This window comes from Scyliorhinus torazame, chromosome 3, assembly GCF_047496885.1.
Source record: "Scyliorhinus torazame isolate Kashiwa2021f chromosome 3, sScyTor2.1, whole genome shotgun sequence".
Classification (NCBI taxonomy): Eukaryota; Metazoa; Chordata; class Chondrichthyes; order Carcharhiniformes; family Scyliorhinidae; genus Scyliorhinus; species Scyliorhinus torazame.
Genome location: NC_092709.1, coordinates 210,367,903 through 210,391,904, shown reverse-complemented (window position 1 = coordinate 210,391,904; position 24,002 = coordinate 210,367,903). Strand labels below are relative to the sequence as shown.

Genomic DNA, 24,002 nt, shown 5'->3' with positions numbered 1-24,002 from the left:
TGTTGAACACTCAATTTCATAGTTTCAGCTTTGAATAATTTGTCTCGAGTAGACACTTCTTGAGAACTGAAGTTTTGCAATTTTGTCGACAGTTTTTTAAAATACCTTGGATCAATTTGGATCCTTTGATAATGGTAGAAACATAGGTTAGCCAAGGGCTATTCAGGAATTGTGAACCAAATCTGGGAACTGATTTCCAGTCCCATCCCTGCACACCATGCTTTAAGTATGTTCACATGAGGGCAGCACGGTGGCTCAGTGGTTAGCACTGCTGCCTCATGGCACCGAGGTCCCAGATTCGATCCCGGCTCTGGGTCACTGTCCGTGTGGAGTTTGCACATTCTCCCCGTGTTTGCGTGGGTTTCGCCCCCACAACTCAAAAGATGTGCAGGGTAGATGGATTGGCTACGCTATATTGCCCCTTAATTGGAAAATAATGAATTGGATACTCTAAATTGATAAAGAAAAAAAGAATGTTCACATGAATTTTCAAAACTTAATCCAATTAAAAGCCATGGAGCAGGCTCACCATCCAATCAGGATGGTCGGCAGGCTCCCAGCCGGAAGGGCCGATGTGAGGCCCCTGAACGCTCAATCAGCAGCCCCACTGGCCAAGATGGGACTGCTGAAGTGACCATGGAGACAACGAGGGACAAGAGCAGGTAAGTTTACTTTTATGTTTTAAAGGGCTATAGCTGCCTGGCCATGATTCTGGAGGCTAGAGGCCCAGTGGCCATTATCGGTCAGGGAGGGAACAGCCTCCCCATCCACCATGCTGAGCCCACCACGTTGGTCGGGAAATGCCTGTGTTAAGATATCCCAGTCAACGCAGGAATGACACCACCTTGGGGCCTTTAATTGAAAATAATTGGTCATAATTGGCTACCTGCAGTCCAAACCTGAATCACTCTCATTCAAAATAGCCTAGGGCGGGATTGGGACAGTGCCCGGCACCAGTGGCACCAAATCGTGTGCTGCTTACGTCTGATCCAGACCCTGACTCTTTTAAAAATCCAGTACCAAAACTCTTATCATCAATATAGCAAAAACATGTGCTTGATGATTTATGTGATACAGAAACTTGCAGGATACAGTTCAGGTAGTTTAATTTTATTAAATGAGAGAACACATGACTATGTCAATCTCAAATTCATTTTTCCTTGTAGCAAATATCATTGTTAGATCCTTGAATTATGATTTCCCTTTTGCTTCTCTCATAGGTCCAGAAGGTGCAGTATTTGAACAGTCAGTGGAAACACCTCACATCAGAGCTGGATCCTCACAAGAACTCAAGTAAGTAAATGACTTGGCTATGTTTCACAGTCTTTGAGTGGACTTGGTGCCACTTGTTTAAATCCTTATTTCAGATATAGTTGAATCACAGAGCAGTCAAAGTAAGCATTTGGGTAGCCTTTGGATAATGGTGAGTTTGCAGTCACCGGTTTAAAACTTCAGATCCAATGGTTTCAACATTCAATTTTAATGATTTTGTGGCTGAATAGAGAAAGACTCAGTACTTATCAGGAACTCACTGCACAAACACAAATATAGTCACCCTGAATGACTGCTAGGAAATGGATGAATAACACCCAAGTCTAGCAACTTCAAAACTCATGAATGTAAGTTTTCGTACAGAAAGAAATGCTACCACCACCCAGCTTATACAACCCCTTCCAAATGTGTGGCCTCTGGCGGCTAGAACAAAAGGTGTAGTTGGTGCATCGGAATACCACTGGCAGAAATTTCCCCTCCAAGTCACACACTAACTTGAGAATATATCACCATTCCTGCATTGTTGCCAGGTTAAAATCTGAAACTCCAGATTCAACCGCGTCCCAAGTTGAACCAGCCTCGAAGGGAGTACCTACACCACATGGACTGCAGCATTCAAGAAGGTGACTCAAGGGAAATTAGGCATGGGCAATAAGTGATGCCCACTTATCCTTCGAATTGATGAAACATAAACAAACAAAAATGAGAAAATAAAAGACCTTGCACGTTTAGGTGAGGATTATGACCATTTTACACAATGTAAACACTATCATCGCACAGCTCAAAACATACAAATAGGATTATCTTACTCGGAGGGGCTGTTTAGCACAGGGCTGAATCACTGGCTTTGAAAGCAGACCAAGGCAGGCCAGCAGCACGGTTCAATTCGCGTACCAGCCGCCCCGAACAGGCGCCGGAATGTGGCGACTAGGGGCTTTTCACAGTAACTTCATTTGAAGCCTACTTGTGACAATAAGCGATTTTCATTTCATTTCATTTCATCTTGGAAGATACAGCACATATAAAACAAAATATAGAAAATAGAAAACAATAGATGATTGGAAAGGGGATCATAATCTGGGGCAGCAATGACATTTAAAACCAGCACATGCTTTGATTTGTGGCTGAATTTTCAGATGCCGCCAAGATATTGTTGCTGAACTGGGCACAAAAGCACAGGCACCAGCTAGTGTGCCAGATTTCAGACGCTATTTATTGTCTACTTTTACCACTTTTATTGGAGTGGGCTTCATTTTCATTCAGTTTTCCAGTATGACAGGGGTATGTTTACGGGTCTGGAGGCAGGTACCCAGTGATGGCTTGAGGTGTCAGACATCCAGGCAAGCCTGCAGGCCCTTTCTTTCCGCTTGTGCGCAAGTGCAACCAATGGCTGCCACTTCGAGGGATTCCACGCAGTCACTCCCGCCACCCAAGTCATCGCCGCCTCAACAATGATGAGCCCGCTGCTGTATCTTTTTTTAATTAAAAATTTTAGAAAGGTTGGTGAGAAGGTATATCTATTTTGAAGCAGTCTCTCAGTTACTTGCCTTCTTTTGCATCCTGCTGCTCCTCTCAAGTCAAAAGCCCCAGATTGGCCCTCCAGTTTCAAGAGCATGCCAACTAACCTTGATCATGGGCGTGATTTAATGGGCAAGGTTTTAAGTGTTGTATCGGATGTGACTTCTCGGGTGCTTCCCAGCCGCTGAGCCGGTAAGACCGCGGCTCGTATTTAATGGCACTTAGTGCCGGAATTGATCACCCACAGGTTTCACGGCCGAACGGGCTGTCCCGCTAGCTGATTCGCTTGGACTGTGCCTAGCAGCTCCCCGCTAACAAGGGGATGTTGCTCATTAACCATTCCCTCTGAACCAGCTCTCAGGTAGCACACAACCATGGCACCGTATAAATCTGCAGGCTTCGGGGAAGTTTGGGTGGCTTCGGTCGTCAGTTCAGGCAGCTTACCAGGAGGACCTGCGTACAGTGCAGGAAGAAGACCCAACGACCACCACCAGGCCACAAGGGTAAGTTAACATTGGCCCCCTGGCATCAGTCCGATCTGCTACCCCCCTGACCACCACCCCCTCAAACCCCCCTCCACAACAAGTCGGCAATTGGCACCTCTCACCGGCCCGCCCCCCACCATCAGAGTCAACACCTGCTCTGAGTAATGGGCCCTGGAGATCACAGGGTTGGCCAAGGAGAGAACAGCCACCAACAGCGTGGTTGGCCTGTGCTCCAGAAGTGAGGATCTACTGCCCCTTCACCCAGATGATCTGCGTCAAGTGAATTGTTCATGCCAGATTGAATGACCCTTCTCTCTCACTGACCGCTTGTCCATTCTATCACCGGATCTCCATCTGATGGGGCCGGTGGCTGCCTGCCCACCTGCCTCTCTCCCTCCCTCCCTCCCAAGAGAACACCTCAGTGGAGAGCTCTGAGGAGACCACCATCAAGGCATCACAGCAGTCGGTTTTTCCCAGCCCACTGCACATGCTCCCCGACTCACTCGGCACGTGTTCCCCAACTCAGTCAGCGCATGCACCCCAACTCACACGGCACGTGTTCCCCAACTCAGTCGGCGCATGCACCCCAACTCACACGGCACGTGTTCCCCAACTCAGTCGGCGCATGCACCCCAACTCACACGGCACGTGTTCCCCAACTCACACGGCACATGCTCCCCAACTCACACGGCACGTGTTCCCCAACTCACACGGCACATGCACCCCAACTCACTCGGCACGTATTCCCAACTCACACGGCACATGCTCCCCAACTCACACGGCACATGCTCCCCAACTCAGTCGGCACGTGTTCCCCAACTCACACGGCACATGCTCCCCAACTCACACGGCACATGCTCCCCAACTCACACGGCACATGCTCTCCAACTCAGTCGGCACGTGTTCCCCAACTCACTCGGCACGTGTTCCCCAACTCACACGGCACATGCTCCCCAACTCACTCGGCACGTGTTCCCCAACTCAGTTGGCGCATGCACCCCAACTCACACGGCACGTGTTCCCCAACTCACACGGCGCATGCTCCCCAACTCACACGGCACGTGTTCCCCAACTCACACGGCATATGCACCCCAACTCACTCGGCACGTATGCCCCAACTCACACGGCACATGCTCCCCAGCTCACACGGCACGTGTTCCCCAACTCACACGGCACATGCACCCCAACTCACACGGCACGTGTTCCCCAACTCACACGGCACATGCACCCCAACTCACACGGCACGTGTTCCCCAACTCACATGGCACATGCTCCCCAACTCAGTCGGCACGTGTTCCCCAACTCACACGGCACATGCTCCCCAACTCACACGGCACATGCTCCCCAACTCACACGGCACGTGTTCCCCAACTCAGTCGCCGCAAGCTCCCCAACTCAGTCGGCACGTGTTCCCCAACTCAGTCGGCACGCGTTCCCCAACTCACTCGGCACGTGTTCCCCAACTCACTCGGCACGTGTTCCCCAACTCACACGGCACGTGTTCCCCAACTTAGTCGGCACGTGTTCCCCAACTCACTCGGCACGTGTTCCCCAACTCACTCGGCACGTGTTCCCCAACTCAGTCGGCACTTGCTCCCCGATTCACTCGGCACGTGCTCCCCAACTCAGTCGGCACGTGTTCCCCAACTCAGTCGGCACGTGTTCCCCAACTCACTCGGCACGTGCTCCCCAACTCACACGGCACGTGTTCCCCAACTCAGTCGGCACGTGTTCCCCAACTCAGTCGGCACGTGTTCCCCAACTCACTCGGCACGTGTTCCCCAACTCACTCGGCACGTGTTCCCCAACTCAGTCGGCACGTGTTTCCCAACTCACTCGGCACGTGTTCCCCAACTCACTCGGCACGTATTCCCCAACTCACTCGGCGCATGCTCCCCAACTCAGTCGGCACGTGTTCCCCAACTCACTTGGCACGTGTTCCCCAACTCAGTCGGCGCATGCTCCCCAACTCAGTCGGCACGTGATCCCCAGCCCATGGCGCATGCTCCCCAACCCACTCGGCACGTGTTCCCCAGCCCACGGCGCATGCTCCCCAACCCACTTGGCACGTGTTCCCCAGCCCACGGCGCATGCTCCCCAAATCACGGAACGTTTTCACCAGCGCTCGGCGCATGCTCCCCCACTCACACGGTGCGTGGTCAAAATAAAAAGGCATCACAGCAGTCACCCCCACCCTTCAGCACAGAGACAAACGGTGGTGGCACAATCTGGTGAGCACCACATGGTTGCTGATGCACGTCAAGCAGAAGCAGGACCATCCAAGGGAGCGTTATGGGCCAGGGTTTAGAAAACTCCAAAGTATATTATGGAGTTCGCCTGACCTATAAGACCTGATCTGCCCCCCCCCCCCCCCTCCCCGCCGACTAGCCATCTCCTATCTTAGGCCAGTCCCGTGCTCACGCCTCCCGCACCCTCCAGTCCCCCAGGCGGGGAACCCACGCCCCGACCACCTCTTCCATTTTCAGTTCCCCCCTCGGACAGTGCAGCAGCAACCCTAGACTCCCCCCCCCTCTCTCCACCCCCCCCCCCCCCCCCCACCGCGCGCTAGATCCACATCTAGCTCTTTTGCTCCCACCATATTACTTCCGTGAGTCAGCTGACTTCTGCTGACCCCGGCTTCCCCCGCCTTCCCGTTGATCTCCCCATGTGGGAGTCTCTCCTCCTCCTTACCTTCCTCCATCCCCCCCCCCCTTTTGGCACGGGAAAAATCCCGCGCTTTCCTGAACCAGCCCCACCCCCTATGGCACAGCCCCTGTTGCGGCCATCATCCCAGTTCCCTCATCCCCGAGTCTCACCTCCCTCCAGCACCGACGCCCACATTCCCCATCATCATCATCTTGTCTACAGAAAAGAAAAAAGGAAATTTTAGGAATTTTAACCAGAACTCTACCCACATCCCCATCCATCATCCTACCCATGCAATATTCTTTACCCATATTTACAACCCCCTATACAACCACATCCCCTCAGATCGAGTCCAGTTTTTCTATCTGAATAAAGGTCCAAGCTTCTTCTGGCGTTTCAAAATAATGGTGTCGGTCCTGATAAGTGACCCACAGTCGCGCAGGCTGCAGCATGCCGAACCTGACTCGTTTTTTATGCAGCACCGCCTTGGCCCGGTTGAAGCCAGCTCTCCTCTTTGCCACCTCCGCGCTCCAATCCTGGTATACTCGGATCACCGCGTTCTCCCATCTACTGCTCCGCACCTTCTTGGCCCATCTCAGCACACTTTCTTTGTCTGCGAAGCGGTGGAACCTTGCCACTATCGCCCTTGGCGGCTCATCAGCCTTGGGTCTCCTCGCCAGGACCCGGTGAGCTCCTTCCAGCTCCAGGGGGGTCAGAGAGGCCTCCGCACCCATCAGCGAATGGAGCATCGTACTCACGTACGCCCCGGCATCAGCTCCCTCCACTCCTTCGGGAAGACCCAGAATCCGGAGGTTATTCCTTCTCGACCTGTTCTCCAGGACATCAATTCTCTCGGCCCACCTCCTGTGCACCGCCTCGTGCGCCTCCATTTTTACCGCCAGGCCCAGGATCTCGTCCTCGTTGGTATTCACTTTCTCATTCACCACATGAAGCTCCACCGCCTGGGTCTTCTGGGTCACCTTCAGCCCCTTGATCGCCAACAGCATCGGCGCCAGCACCTCCTTTTTCAGCTCCTCCACACATCGCTTGAGGATCTCCTGCTGGTCTGGCCCCCACGTTGCTCGCTCTCCGCCCTCCGCCATCTTGCCTTTTTCCCCTCGTTTTGGTCTCTGCTCCAGGGCCTCGTTCCTCGTCGCTCCACCGCTGATCTCTGCCATATATTGTGAGGGGGGACCTCACTGCACCTTCCCACACGTTGGGGCTCCTCTGGAGAGCCCGAACGTCTGTAGTCGCGGGAGCTGCCGAAACGCGCGGCTTAGCTCCGCATCGTCGCAACCGGAAGTCTTTTCTGATAACCTATCTAACCCGTAGCTTTGGCCCCTCATCTAAGAAGATTCGTTGCTGCATTTCCAATTCCTGTTACAGCCCCCCATCATCCGCTGCACCCTCGTGGATCCTAACAGCCAAGATTCTCGGGGCGTCTATCTGTTCCAGTGCACCCTGCATTTTACCCAGGTTTCCCTCAGTCCTAAATGAATTAAGTACATCTCCTGGTAACCTATGTTCTAGTTGTACTCCCCTTCTCACATGCTCCGTCCTCTCTCTAGTCCCCCTCTCTCTCTCACAACCTCTTCCTACCCTCTCTTCACGGTCTGACTTTACCTTTATGGCACCAATCTTAACACATCCAAAATCAAATTTACATGTACTCCAAAAACAAGGCAATGTCCATGTAATGTTCCCTTCCCATCGCCGGGACTGGTGCAATTGCTTCATGAGTCCTGCATTGTCCGTTAACCTGATGACCTTCGATGAGTCGTTACCATGTCCTCTTATATGGGGATGTCACCTCTGCATAAGGTTGTAGTTTGGTTGGGGTGACAGGTGTAGATGATATTTCCCTTTTCCATTTCCGTCGCCGATGTCACTCCAAGCGAGGCAAGGCCGAAGATTACACAGGCGGTGCGTAGCCAACCCATCATGCTCCACACCTGTAAAAACAGCGCTGGGGAAGGGAGGCAGGTTAATCTGTCCAAGAAAATGAGGCCCGTTATCAGAACTCAACTGAGCTGGTATGCCGTACCGGGGAATGATTTCCCGTATCAGAACTTTAACCACAGTAGCAGCTTTATTATCGGCAGTCGGATACGCCTCAACCCATCTGCTGAACACGTCCACAATAACCAAAATATATTTATAACATTGACAACATTGACACCTTTCCAACTCAATGTAATCCATTTGGAGCGTCTCAAAGGGACCATTGGGCAACGGGGTTTGCCCCATACCGCAAGGGATACCTTTGCCGGTGTTATATTACTGACTAATTGAGGTACCCTCAATAATGACGCTTAGAGATTAAACTGTAAAGAAGGCTTTATTAGACTAATAACTATGCTAGAGCTAGAGACGAGAGCTGACTGTTACAGACCATGAGGCAGCCCTTTATGTATGGCTCCCAGATGGGCGGAGCCAGAGGCGGAGTCCCCAGGGTTCCAAGCCCGGTCTTAAAGGGGACATCACCTTACGTGATGATAAGGCAGTAACCGTTCATCACACTAATCAAACACCGATTACTGATACTCTGGGCCAACCCCTGCATTTTAGGGTGCCACCAAGTGTCCAGCAACAAATCACTAGTCCCCCGAGCCCCATAATGAGTTGCAAAGTGTACACATTCGATCACCCATAAAGCCAGTACCTCAGACATACAAATCAGATGTGCTGGCATGGTCCATAAAGAGGAAACAGAATCATATGTACAACCTAACCGTTTCCACATTTGTTTATCACTCTCAGGAGCGTCCTCCTGTAACCTTATGACGTCTTGGATGGTTGGCATTGGCTTGTCAGAGGCAGACCTATTTATTGCAGAACGTTTAGTCTGACTTAACATTTTAGGCACCATCACTTGCTGAATTTGCGTGGCTGTGCACAATCTGCTTGTTCATTACCAATGTCAACTGGGGTCTTACAGTTTGTATGGGCAGCGCATTTAATGCGAAATCTGCGCGGGCATAAGGAGGACCTGCAGTAGGTCATTAACTAAACCCCGGTGGGATATTTCCGTGCCGGCCGAGGCAAGGAATCTCCTATTCTTCCAGGGCTGTGGATTGACATATCCCAAAACCCAGGTGATGCTGAAGTCGAGTGTTAATCATTTCAGGGACCTCAAAATATTTTATGGAAGTGCCGTCTGGCATGACTTGACGTGCGTACTCTGTTGGGTCTGGATGATCTACTGCCCTCCTTACCATAGGCCTCAGATCCTTGGCATGGTACTGGTCGTGGACCTGACGTGTAACATGAGGGCCTGCAGAAGCTGACTGTGGCCATAAATGTGGTGGTATTGTAACAAAATCGGCTGTACCTTCTTTTCCCGTGACTGTGGCTGTAACCTTGACTGGCCATTCGGTCCCAATTAATGGCCGGTATTTGACCTCCAACTCCCTGTTTTGTCCGGTTCTGTCATAGGCCAGGGTAACGTGGTGCAGTGAATGTTCAATATCTAACGTCCACCACTGGGGTGTGATGGAAATGTAGCACTGTTGTCTCATCCTCCATGATTGAACCGTTACCCTTTCGTCCCCGCACTCTAACTGTAGCTGGAAGATACACAGTAAATCTCGGGCCAACAAGTTACAGTCCAATCCAGTAGTCACCACAAACTGATGATCTGTAGACTTATTCCCATAAGAGACTGTCACAGGTTCAGAAATACGATACTCACACACCTGTCCTTGGCGCCCCGACAAATGCTGGGTGTGGTCGGATAGTGGGAGTCGAATTGCACCGAAGACATGGCTGCTCCAGTGTCGATTACAAATGGGTAATGTTGATCTCCTGTCTGCAGAGAGATAATAGGTTCCCTGTCCTATTGGAGAGTCCTTATGACTAAATTAGCTAGTCAATCCTGTGTTGGGAAAGGGTTTGCCTGCGAGAAGTCGGTGTAGTCGGTGAAGGGTCGTTCTTAGTCCAATTCATGTTCTTTCATTTCACGGCAGTAGCCACGGAAGGTGGTCGGCAATGCATTAACATAGCACAATATTGAAGGGAATTCTGACCATTTTGGTACAGCAAGTCGCCTGACTGCCCACGGTAGATTTCATGAAAACGTTCCAGAAATTCCTCTGGCTCCTTAGTCTTTTTAGGTTTGAGGTCTAAGATAGCGGAGATGTTTATGGGCTTTTGAAATGTGGCATTCAACGCATTCAGGATTTGTGGCCGCCTATTATTGTCCAAGGCATGGGCTTGCTGAAATGCGGCATGGCTAGCATAATTCAAGTGGTTGAGGTGACTGCGGTACTCTGCTGGGGTTAAAAGCTGCTGGACTAGGGCCCAGAGGTCCCTATAATCAACTTGATAAACTGAGATAGTCGTTCTCAGATAGTCCATGAAAGCAGCAGGAGATTTCTTCCTGTCTGGGATTGCAGCCAGAATAGCCATCATCTCACTGGGTCTCCATGGGAAATAAACGTCTATCGTGGGCTGGGCTGCTGCAGTTGCAACATCAGTGTTGGGTATTTTCCTAATCGGCAACTGTCTCAGAGTCTCACTAGGGGGCACTTTAGCGGATTCCTCTGGCTCTTCAAAGACTTCGTCCTTCCCTTCCACTTGGGGGAGCTCCAGCTCCTCAGAACCATGCCCATCCTCTTTCTTTGTTCTCATACTTTTTTGTCCTACTATATCGGTCTTAAGGGATCTAGGTGGTATGCGTAATTGTTTCTGGATAGGATCAGGCCCCTCTCTCATTGTCCGAGATCGGGTCCTCGAGCTAACTGGGCTTGTGGAACAGAGCTCCCCTTCTCTGACAGACGGTGTAGGTGCAGAACTAGGACCCAAACTATTAACCGAAGGGACTGGAGAGGCTGGCATGATTTGAATCTGGGGAGCAGTGACTGGATATAAATTATGATACCCTGCTGGTTCTGGAATTAGTGCAGACAATGCTACCGGTGCAGTTGGGACTCTACTCAACATGGTCCAATTCTCTATGCCATCATCTGCCTCTGTCAATGCAAGGCCAGCCATTGAACTCCGTAGCCCTTTTTTTTAATACTCGAGTCCACCCTCTCTTTACCTGCGCGTTTTTTGAATGCACACTCCTCTTTCAAGATCTCCAGAGTTTTCTGGTTCCCCACTTCACTAATTGGAATCCCCATTTTAAGGGCATTTTCTTGCCAACTTGATAACATGATCTTATCCCTCTCCTCTTGACAATATTGTCTCCATAATCCAATTAACTCTTTAGCTTTCATACTTTGGCTCTTTTTGTTTTATTTATTTATTTGCCTATTTATAACCAATGGCAATTTTTGCTACTTGGCAAAGTTATTTAAAAAGGTTTTAACAGTTTTCTTTTAAAACTTAAAATGTTTGAAAATTCAAATTGAATTACTGCAAACTGCAAGCTTAGTTCTGATCTCAACACAGAACTGAATTTAAGATTTGCTTAACACAAACTTGGATAACTTTTACAACTTAATTAATTCTTTATCTTCACAATTTTTCTTTTAACAAGTTTTTCTTACATTCACAAAAATGTTGGCTGCTATCAATGAGGGAGCAGTTAGCTGCGGTGATTTATACCAGAGCAAAGTCAACTGTCATCTCCAGATTTACACTTTTTAAAATGGTGTCAGTGAGTTTCTTTAAGTTTCTATTAATTCACAAATAAAATGAAATAGACATTATTTCAAGTGATTCAAACTTAAGATTCTGGCAATTTCAATCAATTGCTTGCTAAAATAATTAACTTTTATTAAAGAGGTGGAGAAATCCACTGGTTTCCTTTAATTAATTCAAAACGTAACTTTGCTGGAGTTTCACTGACTCGAAAGAAAGGTATCTGATTACACCACAGGCTGCCTGTTATCTCAAGGCCCAGTGAGAAGCACTGTCTGTAGTCTTTAACTTTGGCTGCTGTTATGGAATGCTTTAATGGAAAGACAGCCTCCGAGTAAAACATATGGCCCTTCCCCGTCCACCGTAGGAAGAATGTCATGTCATGTGTGCTCAGCCCAAAGGCAGTTCCTTGGCTAATTGTCTGCAAATGCTTCATTCTAAATTGTTTTCTTTGTAGTTTCTGTCAGAGGTTGGTCGCAAGGCTACCTCAACTGTAACAGAAATGAAATCCACCCTGTTGGTACCATTCGAACCACTGAGCTAACCAGCCCACAGGAAGAATGTAATATCTTAAACATAACCATAAAATATATTACATCTCCTGGTGTTTCTTTTTATTTCTTCTTTCATGGGATGTGACAAGGCCAGCATTTGTTGGCCATCCCCAATTGTCCTTGAACTGTGTGGCCAGATTGCAGTGGGTCTGAAGTCACATGTAGGCAGACCAGATAAGGATGTCAGATGTCCTTCCCTGAAGGACATTAGTGAAACACATGGGTTTTTACAATAATGTTTTCAAGGTAACTATCACTTAGACTAGCTTTTCAATTCCAGATTTATTAATTGAGTTTAAATTCAACCGCTGCCATGGTGGGATTTGAACTCATGTCACAAGAAAATTTGCATAGGCTTCAGGATTACTAGCCCAGTGATGTTGCTACTACACCACCATCTCCCCTGTCCTCCCATCATCTCCCCTATTCCTGCAATGATTATTTATCTCTTTTGCCTTTGTATTGCATGCCTTATTATGCATTTCTTCTGCCAAAAGAAATATTTTACTGAGTTGTGTATACTGACATTTGGAAAAATATGTTGATATGTGTGTGCTGACATATCAAAAAAAATCTATCCCTCGGATTTATACTTCCTCATGACAACAGCACCATGTTTAATTATGCGAGCACAGTACAGCATAAAGTATTATTTGATAACATGGCACAAATTGTATCATTGCACCAGAGTGTGAACCAATTACATGAAATGTAGATCTCAGCAAAATATTTATAAACCATTGGGTGACATCATTACAATGTCTGTTCTTTGGAAATTTGTTTTATTGGGCCAGAATTTGCTGCCAGACTAATAATGCTCAGCATTATTTATTTATACATTGTACAGCAACCTGAGGCAAGAAGCAGGTGCACAGTTAAACCGAAAAGCCCAAAAGGTGCTGTCCCAGTTGGAGCTGTCTACCACTATTTCATCAGTGTCCTTTTCACCATTGAATAGAGTAAAGTTACTATATTTACATAGTAGATTTGAACTAAACTCACCATAACAAGTTAAATTTGGTCATTTGATGCATAAGCACTTAACATGATTAGTGTTGAAATTAAATGAAAATTGCTTATTGTCACAAGTAGGCTTCAAATGAAGTTACTGTGAAAAGCCCCTAGTCGCCACATTCCGGCGCCTGTTCGGGGAGGCTGGTACGGGAATTGAAACATGCTGCTGGCCTGCCTTGGTCTGCTTTAAAAGCCAGCTCTTTAGCCTTGTGCTAAACCAGTCCACTGCCAGTCAATTTCTCTGGTATTGGAAAATGCAAACGCGAACTCTCATTTTAAATATTTTATTTGTTTTTAGAGATTTTAATAATGTAAAATTTAAACTCTATTTTACTTTCTGTTTTTGTACTTTTTCTGAGTATCGTAATCCAATCTTAATTTCCCATTCTGCACCTGATTAGATTGAAATTGCTCACTGTAATTAACATTTCCTCACATTGTTCATCTCATAATCCTTCAATATGATTGGTTCGGAAAATACCCCTAGTAAACCAGGTCCAGAAACTCCTATTTCCCTCGCTGTTCCATTATCAGCTTGTACTTTTTAAAAATAAATTTTGAGTACCTAATTTATTTTTTCCAATTAAGGGGCAATTTAACGTGGCCAATCCACCTAGCCTGCACATCTTTGCGTTGTGGGGGCGAAACCCACGCAAACCCGGGGAGAATGTGTAAACTCCACACGGACATCAGGTCGTACTTGCAACAAAATAAATGCACACAGCAAGTCTGACTAATGACAGACTCCATTAGATGTCCTGCTGTGCCAAATTATGATCCATTGTACTTACAGGTTATGTTCAGGAGACTGAATACATTATTATTTTTCAACATATGCATCTCCTTGCACAGCTCAATCTCTATGACCAATAAGTTGTTCACTCCTTAGAAACTTTCCAAAGAAGACAGATATCAAGCTGCTCAAAATCAACATCTTGCAGCATGGATCAAATATCTCCCAAGACAAGAAAGAATATGATGTCTTTCACAAATTCCGGATATTCCAAAGTGATTCCTAGCCAATTATATTCTTTTGAAGTGTGGCCACGACTAATTTGTGCACAGAAAGATTCCACTGAAAGCAATGAAATATACGACCAGGTATTTTTGGTGATTTTCAAGGAGAACATGAGTATATTTTTCTTTTTGTTAGAAACAATCAACTGGGAAAATAGTAGGAAGATGTCCTTTGAAAATCAACGATAACAGTAAGCTGTAATATTGATCCTCAAATTCTCCTCAAGCAACAACAAGCCATTTCACCAGTATTAAGATGAAAATTTCAGTAATCCATCTGTGACGGACATAACAGTTTGTGCAAAGGCTCAGCAGACAATTCAAATTGGATGTTTTTCTTGCCACACTTCAGTGGGCCTCTGCTGGTAGTATGGCCTCTCTCTGTGCTGTAAAAGCAATGAGCATGGTTATATGTCATGGGTAAAATGAGCACTATATTTATCATTGTGAAGACTTGGTAGGAAGTGTTAAAAAGAGCATAATCAAAGAACCCCAAGGTGAGACCATAATGTTACACAAAATGATAGCTGAGGACAAATATTTATCTATAATATATATATATATATATATGTAGCAGAAGCGTACTCCTTATCCTTTCGTTCGGTATTGCCACAGTGACTGCAGTATGGCTAGTAGGAGTCTGCTGAATTTCAGAGGTGGAAATTGCAGGTGCCTTGCAGGATGACCTTGAACAGTTCCTATATACTGGAAAATTGCTCATGCTTTCTCAGGAAGGCGGTGGGCAGAAATTAGGGAATTTTAAACCAGTTAGTCTAACAGTTGTTATTAGGGAATTACTGGAGCCTATAATTCAGGATAGAGTAACTAAACACTGTATGAACATTTTTGGCTGATCAGAAAGAGCTAGTATGTATTCATAAAGAATTGGTCATGGAACCGGCTCAATTGGCTAAATGACTCACTCGTATTCCTCTGCTCCTGGAATATCCGGCTTTGGACTGCACTATCTTGGCTTGGGCAGCAACAGTTTGGGCGGGCTGGTTGACAGACAGAAGCAAGGACATGGATGTGATAGAAGTGGTGGGAGACAAATGCTATCGTCCTGAGGGAGGGGCAGCTTTGCTTCAAGGTGCTGTGGCCATTCTTCTGGGGTGGTGCCTTTGCACACTTAGCACTGAATTTTTAAAAAAACTTTGGAGTACCCAATTATTTTTTCCAGTTAAGGGCAATTTAGTGTGGCCAATCCACCTACCCTACACATCTTTGGTGAAACCCACGCAGACACGGGGAGAATGCGCAAACTCCACTCCGACAGTGACCCAGGGCCGGGATCGAACCCGGGTCCTCAGCGCCGTAGGCAGCAATGCTACCCACTACACCACCATGCTGCCCTTACTTAGCATTGAATTAAGGGACAGACTGCTGGTCAACTGTCAGATCATACAAGCCCCTCTCAACACTCTTATTTGCAGCCAGTAAGGTGGCATCAGTCTGAGCCTTCATGGCGGCAAACTGGGCTTGCATGAGAACGATCTAAGCTTGCATGATACACAAAATTGTCATTGCTTTTCAGATGTCTTGGCTTCCAATGTAGAAACTATACATTGGTTGACAATTGCTTGTGCTGCAAAAGACTCTTGAGACTGTAGTAATCAAATGCTGCATCATGGATGGATCCGCAAGTGTTCTTATGTTTTAATGAAGAATAGGTCGGGCTCCAAGCTCTGCACAGAATCCTACATTTATTCAGTGCGAAACTCATTGAGACTGAGAGTAGGCTTTTTGGAAGGCCTTCCAGTGGCACCAAACCTTTCAGTCTGCCTATTTGTCAGCTTTCTTCTGTACACCACCCCATTGAGTTACTCATTTTTGTTCTTGGCAGCAGCAGCAGAGCACATGTGCAGCCTTGCCCTGTGGGGAGCGAACACCTGTGCTACCCTTGTCCCCTGCCCTAGCAGCACCCCACTCAAGTCCAAGGAAAGGTCCCACTAAAACCTATCCTGTGAAGTATGAGCTGTGTCAATATTTGAGTTTCTGCTGGTAAGGAGGGTTAGGTATGAGCATACCATCATCTTTGATTGTTTCAGCCCCATCACTGGCTAAGACCTCGCATGGGTGCTCCTGGCAGCCATAGTTTCCCGCATAACTGTAAGGACACGCAGTTGCGCCAGACTCCCATCTATTAGGTGCTGGACTCCTGTACCCCTAATTTTGCATGCAGCCAATCAATTGCACGCTTTGTGCTGGGTGTGGGTGCTATGATATTTAAATGAACAAGCAGCACCACTCTTAAACACTGCCTGCACCAGAAGCAACGGGCATGAGTTGATCGTGCGTTGCAATCCTCTCATCTATTTCTGGCTTCTACATCCCTGAATGATCACCACAATGCGATTTTTAAAAAAACATTGCAAAAACAAATTAAACAAATGGCAACATATCCACCAACAAAACAGATGGAGCTTAGTCAAGATAACCTGATGTGTTAAAATTTAAAAATATATTTCAAGGTGCTGGTATCTCGAAAAATGTAGCAAGTAGATTAATGTGTTCAGCTTTTATTAAAAGAAGATTGTGGGATTTATTGCACAGATACCCTCAAACCACAGAGTTTTACTGTAATAAAATGAGAAGTTAATTTTGTGTGAGTAAGAAAATACGTTTCCCATATCGGCATCTATGTTTCATCTTAACCTGCCTCTTGCATCATTCATCCTTATTACAAATCTACTCAGAGCACAGAGGTTAATGTGTTTTATTTTCCACCCTATTTCACATGGTTTTAATAATTAAATGGTATCTCTGTTGATCCCTGATATATAAAACCATAATCCACATAAGGCATCAATAATTCTTAAGGTAAAGCAAAGGATTATAATGGGATTCAAAGAGCTTCTTAGAAATGCAACCTGGATATTGAAGGTTGTCGTAATTAAATACAGAATTAATGAAATTGAAAGAATCCTGGTGTTATTATTGTGTATTCAACTGCCTGTTAACTAGCTGCAATATTTAAAAGCCATTGTTAAGGATCCCATCCACAGGCTTACCAGCTTTGTTGCAGATCATATTTATGGATAAGTCAGGCCATTCAGCCCAACCTAGCTCATCTGTTCAGAGCAACAAGGTTTTCCATCACAGAATCCAACCACTTCTTAAATGATTCCAATGTTTCCAAATGAATTGCTCTACCTGGAAATCTATTCCAAGTGCCTATCACCCTAAGAATGAAAGGCAACTTGCTGAACTAATTCCGAAATCTTCCTTTTGTCCAGTTTGAAACTGTGCTCCTTCACTTCCTCCCATGGTTTAACTAAAATGATGGTTCTTAATTTTGCTGTGCTGTTTTCTCTCTCCCACTGCCATGGCTTGTCTGAATATTGTGTGACACAGTGATCAAAACTAGTATCAAGACGTGAACTGACCAAAGCACGACTCTGTCGAACAAGCCATTGGGCGCGATTCTCTGTAAAAATTTCTATCTCGGGGTTAGCACACGGGACAGTGCGGCACAGCTGTGCATGTGCCGTCGTCGACAGGTGAGCCGGGCCCTCCGGCCCCCGAGCCTTCGGAGGATTCCTGCCAATTGCATCGAAGGGATGTAGTAAACAGCTCTCTGCCTCCACCTCAGATGTGCATCTTGGGCAGACACCTAGATGTACTTGTAGAGCTAGGAGGGCCAGGCACGTCAAGGATTATTGAGGGCACCGGGAGAACGGGGGACAGTGTAGGTAGTGGGCGAAGGGGGTGTGAAGGGTGGGGTTTAGGGGGTGAGGGAAGCACCAGCGGGAGAGTTGGGACCTCTATTGAACAATAAAACACCCTTGTGCATAATCAGTAGATGCCTCTTGTCACTTTCTTCCGCTGGTCACTTTCTTCTGCAATGCATGTGCAGGAGGTGGGTGTGAGCGAGCACTCAGCTGCCAGGCAGGGATCAGACTATGGCATTGATTGAGAAACACCAGTGCTCAGCTGTCTGAGAGTTATCATCACCCCCCTGCCCTCGAAAGTGACCCGCTGACGATGCCGATGCAGTCTCAGCACCCTGGAGTGATGTGACACATCCCCTGGGAGGGTGGGAAATGAGGTTGGTGGGCGGGTAAGGTTGCGATGACAGACCAGGCCAAGTCCTAGGTGAAGCGGGTGAGTATGAAGGCCTCCGTGGCGCTCCGGGCTTGCCGGACGCTCATCGATCATGGCATGGGAGCTCAGATTAAAGAACCTTGCACAGAGGTCTGTATGCCTGATTTGCAATCTTCAAAGTTCTAAGACAGTTGTGCATCTTTGCTTCCTGATTGTGGTTCCACAGCAATTGGTAATTGTGGTAGTATGTATTGGGGGTCATGTGGGACTGGAAGCCCTAATGTCATTGGCTGACAGATCCCGGGTCCTGGTTGGCCGTTGACCTCTAGCTCCGCCCTGAAGGCGGAGTATAAGAAGCCGGAGTCTTCCCCCGCAGGCCAGTTTACTATCAAGCTGCGGGGGAACAGACACGCTTAATAAAGCCTCATCGACTTCACTCTATTCGTCTCACGGAGTCTTTGTGCGCTACAATTTATTAAGCGTGCCTAAAAAGGACTATGGAGCTCAGGATCATTCCGGAATGCCTGAGGATCAGCCCCCACGCAGTGAACGCGGCAGCAGCCTTCAAGCACTGGCAGACTTGCTTCGAGGCCTACCTCAGAACGACCACCGGCCGGGTCACAGAAGACCAAAAACTGCAGGTCCTGCACTCGAGGGTGAGCACGGAGATTTTCTCCCTCATCGAAGACGTGGAGGATTTCCAGACGGCGTTCGCAGCACTGAAAAGTCTCTATGTCCGCCCAGTTAACCAAATCTACGCTCGCTACCAGCTCGCGACGAGACGGCAAGCTCCCGGAGAATCGATGGACGAATTCTACGCCGCGCTGCTGATTTTGGGACGAGCCTGCAGCTGCCCGTCGGTGAACGCAAACGAACACACGGACATGTTAATGCGCGATGCTTTTGTGGCAGGTATGCAATCCTCCCAAATCCGCCAAAGACTTCTAGAAAAAGAGTCGCTAGGACTCTCAGAGGCACGGGCCCTAGCAGCCTCCCTAGACGTGGCCGCGCGTAATACCCGCGCCTACGGCCCCGAACGCGCGGCAACCCATTGGGCCCCGTACGTACCCGTCGCAGCAAACCCCCTACCCCCACCCCCGGACACCCCACAGGCTTGCGCGGTCCAAACGCCGAGTCGCACCGGGGGCGCCCGCTGTTATTTCGGCGGCCAGGCGAAACACCCCCGACAGCGCTGCCCGGCCCGCGCAGCTATCTGCAAAAGCTGCGGGAAAAAGGGCCATTATGCGGTTGTGTGCTGGTCCCGCGAGATCGCCGCTGTCCCGGAAGCACAGGGAGCCCTGCAAGCAGTTTACGCGCCCCAACCCCCCCAGCACGCCATGTACGACCCGCAGGCGCAGCCGCTCTGGGTCCCGACCACCGTGGTCCCGGGAGAACTGGGAGCTCTGCACGCCGCTTACGCTCCCCAACCCCCCTCCCCGCAGCCCATGTATGACCCGCCGCCGGCGCTACCGCTTTGGGTCCCGGCCAACACTCTCCACGGAGAGGAGGGAGTTTTGCGCGTCCCTAACGCCACCCTAACCCCCACCCCGCGCCCCACGCTTGACCCGCCGGCGCCACCTACTTGGGCCCCGACCACCGCTGTCCCCGGTCAGGGAGCTCCACGCGGTCCTAGCGCTCGCGGTCCTAGCGCTCACGGTCCTAGCGCTCGCGGTCCTAGCGCTCCCCAGCCCCCCCAGCACACCATGTGCGACCCGCAGACGCCGCCATTTTGGGTCCCGGCCACCACGAGGGAAGGAGGGGCGCCGATGTGCGACCCCAAGACGCCGCCATTTTGGGTCCCGGCCACCACGAGGAGAGGAGGGGCGCCGCCATCTTGGACCGCCCCAGACCTGTACGACGCGTGGGGGTGGCCATTTTGTCCACCCCAGCCGCCATCTTGTGACCCCCCAGCCACGTGCGATGTATGGGGGCGGCCATTTTGTCCATCCCCAACGCCATCTTGGACGGCAACAACGGACCCCACTCCACTACTACAACCACGTCTCGCTTCAATTACGCTCGATCAAACTCAGCCCCGGACACTCCAGACGACGACGACAACGGTGCTAATTAACGGCCACGAGACGCCATGCCTAGTCGACTCCGGGAGGACGGAGAGCTTTATACACCCCGACACGGTAAGATGCTGTTCCTTGACCACCTATCCCAGCGCACAAAAGATTTCCCTAGCTGCAGGATCCCACTCCGTACAGATCCATGGATTCTGCATAGTTACCCTAACGGTGCAGGGGAGGGAGTTCAAAAACTACAAACTAAACGTCCTTCCCCAACTCTGTGCCCCCACCTTGCTGGGATTAGATTTCCAATGCAATCTGCAGAGCCTTACGTTCAAATTCGGCGGCCCAATACCCCCACTCACTATCTGCGGCCTCGCAACCCTCAAGGTGCAACCCCCGTCCTTGTTTGCGAACCTCACCCCGGATTGCAAACCCGTCGCCACTAGGAGCAGACGGTACAGCGCCCAGGACCGGATTCCAGCGGCTACTAAAGGAGGGCATAATCCAGGCCAGCAATAGTTCCTGGAGAGCGCAGGTGGTAGTAGTGAAGACAGGGGAGAAACAAAGGATGGTCATTGACTATAGCCAGACCATCAACAGGTACACACAACTAGACGCGTACCCTCTCCCCCGCATATCCGACATGGTCAACCGGATTGCCCAATATAAAGTCTTCTCCACCGTGGACCTCAAGTCCGCCTACCATCAGCTCCCCATCCGCCCAAGTGACCGCAAGTACACAGCCTTCGAGGCAGACGGGCGATTATACCATTTCCTACGGGTCCCTTTTGGCGTCACAAACGGGGTCTCGGTCTTCCAACGGGAGATGGACCGAATGGTTGATCAACATGGGTTGCGGGCCACGTTCCCGTATCTCGACAATGTAACCATCTGCGGCCACGATCAGCAGGACCACGACGCCAACCTCCAAAAATTCCTCCAGACCGCCAAAGCCTTGAACCTCACGTACAACGAGGACAAGTGCGTTTTTAGCACCGATCGGCTAGCCATTCTGGGCTACATAGTGCGCAATGGGATAATAGGCCCCGACCCCGAACGTATGCGCGCACTCATGGAATTTCCCCTCCCGCACTGCCCAAAAGCCCTGAAACGCTGCTTGGGGTTCTTTTCATACTATGCCCAGTGGGTCCCCCAGTACGCAGACAAGGCCCGCCCCCTAATACAGACCACGACCTTGCCTCTGTCGACAGAGGCTTGCCAGGCCTTCAGCCGCATCAAAGCGGATATCGCAAAGGCCACGATGCGCGCCATCGACGAGTCCCTCCCCTTCCAGGTCGAGAGCGACGCCTCCGACGTAGCTCTAGTGGCCACCCTTAACCAAGCGGGCAGACCCGTGGCCTTTTCCTCCCGGACCCTCCACGCCTCAGAAATCCGCCACTCTTCAGTAGAAAAGGAAGCCCAAGCCATAGTGGAAGCTGTGCGACACTGGAGGCATTACCTGGCCGGCAGGAGATTCACTCTCCTCACGGACCAACGGTCGGTAGCCTTCATGTTCGATAATGCACAGCGGGGCAAAATCAAAAACGACAAGATCTTAAGGTGGAGGATCGAGCTCTCCACCTTCAACTATGAGATTTTGTATCGTCCCGGAAAGCTGAACGAGCCGTCCGATGCCCTATCCCGCGGCACATGTGCCAACGCACAAATTAACCGGCACCAAACCCTCCACGAGGACCTCTGCCACCCGGGGGTCACTCGGTTTTACCACTTCATCAAGTCCCGCAATCTCCCATACTCTTTAGAGGAGGTCCGTACAGTCACAAGGGACTGCCACATCTGCGCGGAATGCAAGCCGCATTTTTTCAGGCCAGATGGAGAGCACCTGATTAAGGCTTCCCGCCCCTTTGAACGCCTCAGTCTCGATTTCAAAGGGCCCCTCCCCTCCACCGACCGCAACACATACTTTCTTAATGTGGTGGACAAATACTCCCGCTTCCCTTTTGCCATTCCCTGTTCTGACATGACCGCGGCCACAGTCATTAAAGCCCTGAACAGCATCTTCACACTGTTCGGTTACCCCGCATACGTCCACAGCGACAGGGGGTCCTCTTTCATGAGTGACGAGCTGCGCCAGTTCCTGCTCAGCAAGGGCATAGCCTCAAGCAGGACGACCAGCTACAACCCCCGGGGGAACGGGCAAGTAGAGAGGGAGAATGGCACGGTCTGGAAGGCCGTCCTACTGGCCCTACGGTCCAGGGACTTCCCAGTTTCATGGTGGCAGGAGGTCCTCCCGGACGCTCTCCACTCCATCCGGTCGTTATTATGTACGAGCACTAATCAAACGCCTCACGAGCGTCTCCTTGTTTTCCCTAGGAGGTCCTCCTCTGGAACGTCGCTGCCGACCTGGCTGGCGGCCCCAGGACCCATCCTGCTCCGAAAGCATGTGCGGGCACATAAGGCGGACCCGTTGGTCGAAAGGGTTCACCTCCTCCACGCGAACCCCCAGTACGCCTACGTGGAGTACCCCGACGGCCGACAGGACACGGTCTCCCTGCGGGATCTGGCGCCCGCCGGCAACACGCACACCCCCCCGACACCATCAACCCAACCCCCCCCTTCCTGCCACCACCGCACCCCGCGACCGCCCCCTTCCCAGGAGGATCAGTTCCCCTCCCCTCAGCACCGACCAAGAATAAAGCCCACGCTGAAACCGTAAGGCTCCTGGAGGCGACAACACCGGTACAAGCACCACCACCACCGGGGCCGAGGCGATCGACACGGACGACCAGACCACCCGACCGACTCGTGGCGTCGATCTAAAACTAAATATGGACTTTTCACAAGAACATTTTGCTTTTCTTCCCATACCCTCTGTAAATAGTTGCAACAGGACAAAATTGTACAATACTGTATTGCCTTGTGAATGTTTTTTTCCTCCCAGGACCAGCCCTGTAAACCCTTACCACCATACAAAGCGTCACCCCGCCAGGTTCATTTTTGACAAGGGGTGAATGTGGTAGTATGTATTGGGGGTCATGTGGGACTGGAAGCCCTAATGTCATTGGCTGACAGATCCCGGGTCCTGGTTGGCCGTTGACCTCTAGCTCCGCCCTGAAGGCGGAGTATAAGAAGCCGGAGTCTTCCCCCGCAGGCCAGTTTACTATCGAGCTGCGGGGGAACAGACACGCTTAATAAAGCCTCATCGACTTCACTCTATTCGTCTCACGGAGTCTTTGTGTGCTACAGTAATCATTCCCACATGTATCGTGATGTTTAATTCCAGTTTTCTGGCATCCTTTTTGTTTCTCTTCTTGAAGTGTCAGGTGTGGCACTTGCATCCATAGCCAGGATATGGGCCAATGTTTTATGTGGCTCGGGCAGATGCGTGCCTGACCCGGACGTGCATGAAATCATGCAGGATGATGTCAGGTGCACTTCCTGACATCATTTTGACCTTGCAGTACAATACAAACAATTTATTTTTTTCAACAAAATAATAATAACCGTAAGCCCCCCTACCCCCTTACCCCAATGCCCCACTACTCCCCCCCCCCCCCCCAACAAACTATCTCCCCCCCCCCATTACTGGTCATGAACAAGTCTTCTAACTGGAATAGAACTCTTCCTCCGACCCTCGAATGACATACTTAATCTTTTCTAATCTCAGAAATGTTCCAATCGTGCTTTAATGTTCTTGTCGGATGGCCTCATTTATATTACAAGAACACTTGTAGCTCAAGCTATAAACGATTTATTAACATTAACTGTGGGTCAAACACATACATGCAAATAACAGATGAATAATAGTATAGCCATGCACAAATAACCTCTCTCCCAGCTCTCTAGTCAGTCTGAGGTCACCTGACTCTAACATTAATTTGTATACT

General features: G+C 49.5%; 1 protein-coding gene across 1 annotated transcript in view; it reads left to right on the top strand.

Annotated features, from left to right (window-relative positions):
- The window catches only part of LOC140408932 (zeta-sarcoglycan), a 780,044-nt gene that overhangs the window by 665,869 nt on the left and 90,173 nt on the right, over positions 1-24,002 (top strand). Inside the window, exon 5 of the mRNA XM_072496835.1 lies at positions 1,221-1,293. Coding sequence (XP_072352936.1) covers positions 1,221-1,293 — 73 coding nt within the window. The remainder of the gene's footprint in view (positions 1-1,220; positions 1,294-24,002) is intronic.